The sequence below is a fragment of the Hipposideros armiger genome, unplaced genomic scaffold (assembly GCF_001890085.2).
Source record: "Hipposideros armiger isolate ML-2016 unplaced genomic scaffold, ASM189008v1 scaffold_6, whole genome shotgun sequence".
In the NCBI taxonomy this organism is placed as follows: Eukaryota; Metazoa; Chordata; class Mammalia; order Chiroptera; family Hipposideridae; genus Hipposideros; species Hipposideros armiger.
Window position 1 is genome coordinate 4,963,104 of NW_017731356.1, and position 11,564 is coordinate 4,974,667.

General features: G+C 41.5%; 1 protein-coding gene across 5 annotated transcripts in view; it reads left to right on the forward strand.

The window, feature by feature from the left end:
* The first annotated feature begins 286 nt into the window (after positions 1-286).
* Positions 287-11,564, forward strand: part of RABGAP1L (RAB GTPase activating protein 1 like) — a 457,210-nt gene continuing 445,932 nt past the window's right edge. The window contains exon 1 of one of the 5 annotated variants that reach the window (XM_019648299.1): positions 287-471. Coding sequence is in view for 2 of the 5 variants with exons in the window: in XM_019648306.1 (XP_019503851.1) it covers positions 3,871-3,900 (30 nt within the window). In the remaining 3 variants the exon portion in view is untranslated. Of the gene's footprint in view, positions 477-737; positions 1,252-2,393; positions 3,901-11,564 lie in introns of those variants that run through there. The other 4 variants (XM_019648284.1, XM_019648290.1, XM_019648306.1 and 1 more) reach the window with 4 other exon arrangements.

An 11,564-nucleotide genomic window follows, 5' to 3' on the forward strand; every position in this document is an offset into this window, starting at 1 on the left:
CTGGGGGCCGCCCCTCCGCGAGCCCGCGCGGGCCGGCTCAGGGCGCGGAAGGCCCTCGGGGAGGTTCTGAGGCGCCGTGAGCCCCTCTCGCCCCTTCCCGGGTCCCTAGTCCAATCATCCAGGTTCCACCGCGGCTCACCCTCCCGCTCCTAGCCCAACCACGGCCAGGCCGGCCCGCGCGCACGCGCGCGCGCCCCCGCCACCGCCACCGAGAGCGCGCACGCCGCGCCGAGAGGCCCGGACGCGCGCGCTCCCGACGCACCTCCTCCTCCGCCCGCCCCCTCCCTCGCCTCTTCTTGCCAGAGGCCTCTCCCCCTCCCTGTCCGCTCCCTCCGCCCCGCTCCCTCCGCCCTCCCGGGGCTCTGGCGGCCGCGGAGTGAACGGGACCTACCCGGCCGCAGAGCGCGGACGCCGGGTGGGACGCGGGCGCCTGGCAGAGTTGTTGCGGCCCTCACGCGGAGACGTGAGGAGGTGAGGTGAGGGCGGCCTCCTCAGGGCCGGCGGGCTGACGGGCGGCCCGGAGCGGCCGAGCGGGCCGGGGGTGTTGGCGTCGGGGCTGAGCCGGGAGTGGGTTGAGGAGGGGCCGGGCCGGGGATGGGCTGCGAGAGGACATCGGGAGGAGGGCACGGGGCGAGCTCGGGACTGTCGATCGCCGCGCGGACCCCGCCGTCCTCTCGGGTTGGCCGCTGCGAGCGGCCCGGGCGGGCGGGGTCGGTGCCCCTCACCTGGGGGCGGGGTAGCGATTGGGGCGCTCGCCTCCAGCTGTGCCCTCCTGACATTGCCGCCGCCTCAGCCGCTGCCGCGTCGTGGCTGCTGCCGGGTTCGCGGTCCCAGCAGCCCTGCGTCCGGGCTGCGTGTGGTTAGGGTATGTTCTTGCTCACACTCAGGTCTCGCCCTCGCGCTCCCCCTGCCTCCGCCCAGCACTCCGCTCCGGCTGTTGATGCTTGTGGTTTTGCAAGGCTGGGATGGGCTGCATCCTGGGCAGATCTCTACCTGCAAGGAATGTCCCGCTTCAAAGTTGACCGCCTGGCCGTGGCAGACACCCCTCGTCCAGGCTGTGGGTGCTCCGCGCCCTGACAACGGAGTCAAACTTTCTGAGACTTTGGCTAGGACTTTGCACGGGTCGCCAACGGTGCAGGGCCGGGCAGCAGTGCGTCAGCATGTGGAAAGGGGCCACCGGCCAGCGGGAGGCGGCCGGGTGCGCGGGGAGCGGGCTGGCGCTGGTTCTGATCCCAGGGCAGCGTGGTCCAGGTGCGTGTGTTTCCCCCTTGTGCCTCTCGGAGAGGATTGTCTTAGAAAATGTCCCAGACGGAAGGTGGTCAGCGGCAGAGCTGGGGATTCATGCCCGGGAAGGGAAATAAATGCCAACCTCATGGACACTAATGGTAGAGAAGAAAACTTTTGCTTGCTTGACAGATTTCAGCGCTGACTGGAAACTGATTTCAAGGCCTGCGTTTTTGTTTTTGTTTTTGTTTGTTTTTTGGTTGGTACTGGGAAGTTGAGGCATTTTTATTTTTTATTTATTTAAAAAATATTTATTTAAGGAGGGCGCAGCTTACAGCGGCCCATGCGGGGATTGAACCGGCAACCTTGGTGTTATCAGCACCGCGCTCTAACCAGCTGAGCTAACCGGTCACCCCACGTTGAGGCATTTTTAATGCATTTAAATTTTCTCGTACATGGTGGGAGGTAGGTAGTTGCTTGTTACAATTCTGAAAACACCATTTCATGCAAACCTCCCGACTTTTCTCATAATAGTGTTTGTATTTGGTGTCTGCTGTACTTCTGTAGATATATGATGACACCAGAAGATAGAAACGTGAAGTTTGCTTGTAGTTAAGTTGCAAGTGGATTTTGTCCATGGAAAATACTGGTCCACAAGTTACTATCCCTGGAAAACTGAGATTCATGATCTCAATAGATAGTCCCATATGAAACTGATGATGAAATTGCAAAGGAGAAAGACCAGATGAATTTCATATATACGTTATCATCAAATTGTGTTAAATGCTTACCTTCTTGGGGAGTCAGTTGAGACTCTGAGTAAGACTGGTATCTATATTAAATCAGTTCAAAATGTGTTCTGGTATTATGTATTAATAAATCATCTGGCAGAGAATTGGATGTAGTTGGGCAGTGGTTATATGTAAATATATTATATAGCCTACTTTGTATTCTGGAAAGCTGGAATCAGGTAGTAGGTCCCAGTACTATTGGGACATGTAGTGAATATACCAATCAACGTAAAAAGCTGTTACTATAAATGTATGACGTTTTCTTGGAGCCTGAGTTATTTGATGACAATTTTTATATGTTATAGTTGTGATATTCTGAGAATTTTTATTCCTTTGTTGTTTCATGATTCATATCTTTTTCTTTTCACTTTAGTAGTTATTAAGATGTTTTTCATTTGAATGACAGAATTTTATTTGGCATGTAAAACAGGAGTTTTCATGTTTATCAGCTCACTAATTCTGAACTTGTGACTTCTAAAAACTTGTACTTGAATTTTTTTCTTTGCCTTAACCCAAACTTGAACTTGTTAAATTACTGTATATTTATTTGGACTCAGATGTTGCAGCATTAAAACTGAAAGTCTTTTTAACCATTCTTTTGGAGTAGTCAAAAGAAGGAATTCTGTAGTGCCAAGTAAAAATAGTGTGAGTGGGAGAATAGCCAGGCTTCTAGAGATTAACTGTGCAGAGAGTAGTAGCTAAGTAGCAAAAATTTCTTGTATTGAGGGTGCAGAGCTGGGCTTGCATTCCATTGTCTTGAAGTGATGTGGGGATGATTATGGCTAGGTAGAGCGTGTTTGGAGAATGAAATCGATATTGTAGCCTGTGGGATTCCCAGGCATAGAGCTTTTTTGCTATGTCCCACAAGTTTTAATGAGTTGCTATATGTGTATAGCTCATGCCTTATATAAATAGGTTATCCACTGGGTCTGAGGATGACCAGCAGCCCAAGGCTATTCCAGCCTCCGGTACCTCAGAGATAGCTCAGAAATTTCTTATGGAGATAGTTTTATGAGCATTTGCCATCAGAGCAGTGGAGGCAGAGAAAGTACAGACTTGAGCCTGAGTTATGGTAAAACATCCTCAGTTTTTAAGGAGAGATTTAATATTCTGAGCTTGGAGACTTGATTTGACTATTGGCTTTTCAGAGTGAGGAATAATTTTCACTATATGGTTAGTATTTGCAATTGGGTATAAGTATGTGAAGAAAAGCGGACTCTAATAAGGAAGAGTAAATGGAATTAAGTAGAAGTTGTATCTCAGCATTCTCCTTTTCATACTTCTTTACTTTTCATGTTGTACTCATTCAGCATTATGGCGATAGGATGCCATAATTGTTTAAGTATAGCAAGTTGGTGCTCATGCTGACTCCTTTTTGGAAACTTTTTTGGGCTTTGTGGTGTAATTTTTGGGGATTTTCCTGGGAAATTTGTAAGCATACATTTCAGTTGATTTGGAGTTAGATTTGGACTGAGATTATTAGTATATTTGAAATTCTGAGTCTTCTTATTTTCTAAATAGCCTTAAAAATAGAAAACAATTCTTTATAAACACTTATAAAAAATCTGGTTACAGACTGTGTTGTGATATACATAGTACAGCCAAAAATATATTCAAGAAACTTCCCCTCTCCTCGCCCAGTTTAGTAAGCTTAAATAAGAAGAAAACAGGAAAGTATTTTTTTCAATAAAAGCCTGATTTTCCCAGAATATCAAGCCTAACAACTGTTTGCTGTGGTGTTTTCCCTCTTGCCTATTCCAAATTCAACAAGCACTACAAGTGTCTAATCCATGGCAAAAACTTAACTCCATTCGGGAATTCTCAGAAAGGAGGTCTCGTTGACTGATGAAAACTTATGCTGGAGAATTTGGCTGGGAAACATCAGGTATGGAAAGTTACATTTTTACCGTCCTGTTTTTCTTTGTACCCAGGTTCTCAGTGGGGTGGGGGCATGGGCACAAATATCACAATACTTGGATTTTTTTTCATACTGTAGATTTCCTCTTCCTTTCTTCCTCTTCTCCCCGTAACCCATCAGTAAAAGCGCCACTGCTACTTGTAGGAATATGTTGTGTCCCTCAGGTGTGTGGGCTGAACAAAGGTTGAGAGCCTTGGCCTTTCGCTGATACTTCCTAAGCCAAGTTTCCACTCCCTGTAATTTGCCTTCTGGTGATGTCTGGTGTAGGCATCTCTGTTACTCTCATTTTTTGAAGAGAAATAGAAATTGTGGTGAAGAGAGTACATATACAACCGAGAGTAAGATTTACTGCATTGTGTAGCCCACATAGCAGAGACAAGGTTTGCTGAATACTGCCTAAAGTGTTTGTGACTCACAGTAAGAAATACATATACCCTGATTCAACACACACGCGCGGGCAGGCGTGCGCGCGCACACACACACACACACACACACACACACACACGAAGTGGAAAGAAAAGTTTGATGAAACAATACTTACCTTTTTAGGACCTTACTGGAGCTGGCTCATCATGCTGGTTTGCAAGAGCAATTATGCCCTTCTCTTCCCACTTTGCTCCATGTTCAGTGACATCATGTTGGTCGCTTGAAACTGGCCATGGTGGGAGTGTTTACACCAGGGAAACCCGCAAATGGTACAGTTCAGGGCTTTCCCGCCTCTGGATAGCCAGTTGTTAAACATTTACAGCACACCACTGCCTACGCCACACTTTGCTATTTTCGGTGCTATTCATTTTATTTAAAAAATGATGAGTTTTGACCCCAAATTGATTTTACAGCCAGCTAAAGTAACATCCTACAGTGGTTTAGTCCATCTCTTCACTTTGCAGATATACTTACTAAGAGACTGAAGTTCAAGGTCATACAGGTAACTATTAGTCTCTGGATGGCTGATTTGGAGTTGTTTCTAGTGGACTTCTCTCCTCTCTTAACCCAAGCCATTCATGTAGCTCAGTTGGAGTGCCTGATAATGTGCAAGACATTGTGTTAAACAGTCTGAATAGAGATGAATAAGGCATGAACCTTGACCCTGAGGCCTTTGTGCTCATGTGGAGGTTTAATGTGAAAACAAAGATAATATAAGGCAGAAAGTAATGTGTGGTAAAGAGATAAAGATAAGGTGCTACCAGAGTTTAGAGAGAGGAGGGAGAGATTACTTTTAGTTGAAGGATAAGGGAAAAGGTGACTTTTAAACCATGCTTTGAAGAATGGGTAGGATTTGGACATGTTGAAATAAGACAAAGAGGATGGAGAGAAAGGCCTTTCTGGGCCTGGGTGATCAAAGGCATGGAGGGACGAGCCAGGCAAGAAAGAGTCAGCACCAGATGGCGAAGAGCCTTGATTGCCAGTTTTCCTTTCTGCTTTTCAGTTTCTTTCATTTTTGTCTCTGGACTCACCCAGTACTTCTTAGCATTTAATAAACTTTATATGCTGTGCTCCTGATTAGAATATGACCCAGAGAGCACTTAGGTATTGATTCTTAGAGTCAAAGCTGAAGGCAAAAATATCCATGCTAGGGAAACAACCTTGAGCTTACCACTCCTAAAACTGTCGGAAAGGGAACAATATTTTCTTTGTAAGGAGATACCATTATTTTTTGTTTTGCCAAATAGACGGCATCAGATTGGCTGTATCAGAGCAGGAAGCAGTTTTGAGAGTCTTTTCAAAGCGCCATCTACATGTAAAATGTGATTTCTAAATGACTGTGTCTTAATTTTTGGAGGCAGGTCTGGCTCAGGTAGGAAGGCAGTTTATACAAATCCACAGCTAAGCTGACCAGCTTTCGAAATTTAGGGCCGCAAGGGCAGGGCGTTTCAGACCACAGCAGGCTGCCCAGGGATTCATAGATTCTTTACTCAGAACTTCCTTGGATGTCATCACTAACGTGTGTCCCAGCCTGGATGTCTGAGGATATTTTGAAGTCCCTGATGGAGCTTGTCTTGTTCCACAGGGGAATTAAGTGGCCAGAAATGAAGACAAATGGCAGTAAGTTGTGTCTGTTAATCACACTGAAGCACTGGTGCTAGTTCTCAAGGTTTTCTGCCTGCTTTTGATTTCACACTTGCTGCTTCTAATTAAAATGATGCAGTCAATTTGAAGCAGCTTTACTCGCTTTGACCCACTAGTTCTATAAAGGTAAAAGACCTAAAGACTGTTGCCCAGGTAACAACACATACAGAGACTGTTGGAAGTGTGTGGAAAATTTTGGTGATCTTGGTAATGAAGTTGCTATAGTAAATAACTGCTTGGTTGGTAAAAAGCTGGGTTACTTCTGGATGGTTGATAAAGAGTTTGGGATGATCTTTGGTTCCAGAACAAGTATGAATGGTGTCTTTGCAGTCCTGTTTTCCTCATTTTTTTAAGCCCTGACATGTAAAGTATATTGTCCGTCATTTTAGGAGCCTTCAGCCGTTTCATCTGAACTGCTCCACAAGCTAGCACACCCAATAGCATGATAAGAGTCAGATGCAGCACGCCTCAGATACCTCACACCAATTGAATGGAGCAGCTAATCATGTCAGCACAGAGTTGGGTGGTTTTTTGTTTTTTTTTTTGAGACCTGTTAGGCTTCACAAATTGAGTTCGTTAGAATCCTTCCAAATTTTCTTTTCTTTTTTTTTTTTTTTGCAGTAGAAAATGTGACATTAATGTCCTTAATTTAAACTGTGCAAACATTTTCTAAAGATATACACATACATGTAATGTGTGTGTATATGTATGTATACACACCATACACACACCCATTAGTTGTTGGAATTTGTGGTGAAAATAGTCTATCTGGCATTGACTAAAAACAAGTGTCTGGCTCTTTCAAGACTGTCATGTGAAGTAGTCATAAATATGAAAGTAATGCAAACCCAGAGGGATTTTTTTGTGTGCCAAATTTCCAAGAAAGGAGCACATTTTAAAAGGCAAGTGTAGAATTCATTCATGTACCAGTGAATGATTTTTCAACCCCTTCCCTACCCCACATATACACTTACATCCTGCCTTCATTATTAGCAGTGATCAAAATTACAGGACTTTACAATCAGACTTCCACTACAGAGAATGCAAATAACAAACACTATTTTTAGAAAAAATACAAACCTGTGGTTTTTGTTTTTAAGGTTTAAGAGACACATAACACTAGTTTTTGATAAGCCTATATAGAGTATTTATTATAGATGTATTTGACATCTTGAGGCCCTCTGCTAAGAGCATTATGTAAATGCAAATTGTTGTTAAAGTGGTTATTAGCTATTTCCTTGAGTAGTTTGTTTCTCGGTAGTAAATTTATTTTGGTCTGACACTTTGAATAGATTATACTGTAGTGAGGTCAACCATTAAAGGGAGCCTATACATATACTGGCAACAATATGGTTTCTTAGGTTGTTTTATTTCCACAAACTTCTTTTCTCATTTTAAATCTTTGTCTCATATTTGTCCTGTTGTTAATCACCAACTTTGGACTAATGCTTTGATTTGCCTTTGTCCTACTCTCTCTGTACAAAGATGTATTACTGCCCATCAAATGGGTACTGATTGTAATCCAGTTATGTCTTCTTTCCTCCATTCGTTTCCCCCCTCAGTATCCTACAACTGACTCTAACACTGGCTTCCTGGTAGTTACTGGGAAAATGAAATTAGATATTATTATCCAAATCCTAGGACCACAAATTTGCCAATACTAGTGAGCCTATAAAATTTTTATGCAGGAGTTATGCAGCTTAATTTTTCACTAATGAGCCTAGGCCTCTAGGTTTTTTTTTGTGTTTTTAAATTTTGGCCTGCATTTTATATGTCTTATCAACATTGTCGATAGTTTTGATAGGTGAAACAGGTTTCTCCTGTTGCACTTGGTTTCACAAACAATAAAATAGCAATCTCTACCATTGGAAGATACCAGAAAAAGTATTTAAAAGATAATCTAATAATAGTCAGTTAGAGAAGCCAGCTTGTTTAGCAATTAACATGATACTTTCCATTTTACATATAAATGTCCTTATGGTTGCATACTAATTATAGTGGAACTTTATTATGTTCCACTGAGCATTTACTTTTCTAAGTGAGAGCTTTAGCAATGTTGTACTTTTGAGAATTTCTTTTGGAAGAGGATTACATAGTAGATTTTAGGAATTTTGGTTGGCTAAGGGGTGACGGAGTGGGTGATGAGAAGTAGTGATTAAGGTGCAATAACTAAAAACATTTTTGGTTTTGTGGAAGACAATGTAGGTAGAACAGAGAACCTCCTCTATCTAGTGCTGCTCTGAGATACAGAGAGAATCAGTTATTTGCTAGTTTTTTTCATTTTGCATAATAATAATAATAAAAACTAATATTGAGTGTTTATATAGGTTAGTTATTCTAAAATAATGTGCATTATCTAGTTGATCTTCACAAGAAAAATAACTGTATGATATAGGAGCTATTATAATATCCCCAGTTTTCAGATGAAGAAACAGGTTTAGAGAAGTTCAATAACTTGCTTAAAATCACATAGCTCTTAAGAGGCAGGTCTCTTTGGCTCCTAAATCTGCTTATAGTGACTCTCAACTCCTGCTCTATACAAGTATTGATGATTCTTTACATGGGGAGGATGAGACTTTCCTTGCCTGTTTCATGGGGGTGGTTATAAGAATCAAAGTCAAGATTTCCAAAAGAACACCTATAAAGTGTGCCTGGTGTTTTAATTTTACTGGGTAGTTTTTGAGAAGTCAAAGAAATCTTTGAAATAGATAAGCACATGTATTACTCTGTAATCACTAACGACATAAGTCAAACAAATAAATATTTGAAAAGCTACTATCTGCAAAGTAGAAGGTGTAGTTTGTGTGAGTCCAGAGGGTCAGTGAGTTAAAGGCAGACATGTCGGGTGTATTGAATAAAAAGTGGACTGGATGGTTTCTAGCAACCTGAACTCTTTCTGCAATGAGGAGGAGCGTATGTACATAACATTAGGTGACCCTAAGCTCCTTCCAACTTGAAGAATCTATGAGTCTTTGTAATGGGTGACTTTCCTTCTATTCTAATACCTCAGAATAGCTAGATATATCCCAAATAACATTTTTACTTTAGTTTGGATTATCAGTAGTCACCATTCTTTATGATTTGATTTTAGTTTAGTTTAGTTTCAGCGTACAGTGCAGTGGTTAGGCATTTATATAATCTATGAAGTGATTCCCCCCGATAAGTCGGTACCCATCTGACACCCTACATAGTCTTTACAACATTATTGATTATATTCCCCATACCGTATTTCACATCCACATGACTATAGTCACCATTTTTTAGATGTCAATTTCGTGCCCTTAGGTTGAACAAAAGTTATAGTTGCCTGGGGAAAATATAGTTATGTAAGTTTGCTCTCCCCCCGCAAGAGAAAAAGATGCTTTTGAGGGTGTGGTGACTAAAACAGCTTACTAGTAGCACATGCTTATACTTAATACTTTTCTTATGACTTTACCTTAAATTTAGATTTCCTGAGTGTTTATTTTCAGAAGACAGTATCATTGTGAGTATGAAAGGTCGTTTTTATTGTATAGAGTGTTATAGCTTTATGGCTGTTTGTACAGTTGGTTTTATTCTCTGACATTGTTTTATTCAACAGGCATTTGTAAGACAGTGTGTGGATTTAGTGCTAGAGAAGCAGAGATTACAAAGAGACTTAGGGACCTGACAGTCGTATTGGAGAACCATAAGTACAGTGGCGTGTAGCAAGGATGGGGCAGCTTTCAGAACATCTGATTTGCCTCCCTGTTGTGATACTAATAATATTGTATTGTAACTTGTCTGTTTTGCATTAGACTATAAGCTTTTCAACAGCAAAAATCTGTTTTGTTTAGGGCTCTGAAATTGGCGTGCCCTCGGTTTGAATCTTGGCTCTGTGTGGCACTGGGGAAGTTATCTATAAAATGGGGATAATAGTACTCACTACACAGGGTTATTTATTTATCTTGACTAAGTTAACAAATATGGAGGAGACATAGCACAGTTCTTGGCACATAGCTAAATTTGCATAACTGTTTTCTTCCCCTTTCTTTCTTGTTGTGTATCTGGCACTTAGGACTTTCCATCATACTTTTTAAGTGAATTCGTGAGCTATGTTAGAACTGAATTAGATCTGTCTATCTATCTATCTATCTATCTATCTATCTATCTATCTATCTATCTATCTATCATTAACCTTATTAAATGAAAATCTCTTAAAACAAATAATAACTAGTATATAAAAATACAGTCTTTGAGCTACATGACAGCAAATTATTTTGTCTCCAAGCTAGATTACCAGCCTGAAAAACTTTATCCAGCCCTTGTCAAGCTTGTAATTGTTATGATGGCAGTGGGTTTCCAGTAGGTGGAAAAGATTGTAGAGTTTCTTTGCCTGGACTTGCTGCTTTCTGACCTTGTTCATTTGCGTTGGTGGCTATGCCTCTCATTGCCATCATCTTGGCCTTTTTATGAGGGGATTGTTATTGAACTATTTCTTGGGGAGAAAGAAACTCTGAATTTGACAGACTTACTGTGTGACAGTGGGTAAGTAATCCTACTTCTAGGTTTTTATATATTTGTAAAATGAAAGTAATAACACCTCAAGACTGTGGAATTTAAGGAATAAAATATGTGTCTGGTGCCTAGAAGGTGCTCCATACATGGCTGGTATTCTCAGCCCTGTTACCAAGTCAGAATCGCCAGTATTCCTTGTTTATTAGTAACTTTAATTGACAGCAGGAAACCAAGAAATAGGGTGAGGGAGAGAGAATTGGTTGGCCTGGGGAATGATGGGCGAGAACTAGTGCTCTTGACCTCTAATGGAAGACATGGATGGCGGGGGCCTGTGGCTTTATGTGAAGGCTTATAGGTGGAACCAGATTGGATCAGATATGATATAACATCTGTATTCTGGCTGAAAACCTGATAAACCAGATGGATGGTATTTTGGTTTTTTTTTAGTTATTAAAATGCTTACTTGATTAGAGAATGATTTTTTTTCATTGAGCTGAGTCTAATTTATTCAAAGCTTATGGACTGTTGAATCGTCGTTTTATGATAATGTGTTAAGACATTTCTAGGAGTGAAGTATTTTTTTCCCCTTTAATGCCACAAGCTGTTGAGATTTATACTGCAGCTATGCTAGTGGTATCTGCCATTTCATTACATCTCTGCTGTTTGCAAGGCACCGTGTTAGGTGCTATGGAGGAATGTAAAGAAGTATAAAGCATAAACTATGTCTTTCAGGAACTTGGCTGTGGTGGGGAAATTAATATATACATGTATTAAAAATAACTGATTTTTAGAAAGAGCAGAATTATTGACAACAAACAAACACATTCTCTGAGACCAATATTTCTAGTGTCATTTGTTTAAAGATAAATATTTTTGCTGGGAAAATACTGGGGGTGCCAAAAAAATGTATACATATGACTTGTATTCATCTTTTGTTATCAGTATATATTGAGTATTACAATTTTAATACAGTTTTTTTTCTGTTTTTAAAAGATTTTTATTGGGGAATTAGGGGATGGGAACAGCACTGGGGAATTGGGGGAAGGGGAACAGACAAGTTGCTGTCCTTTTGTTCTTCAGTCTAG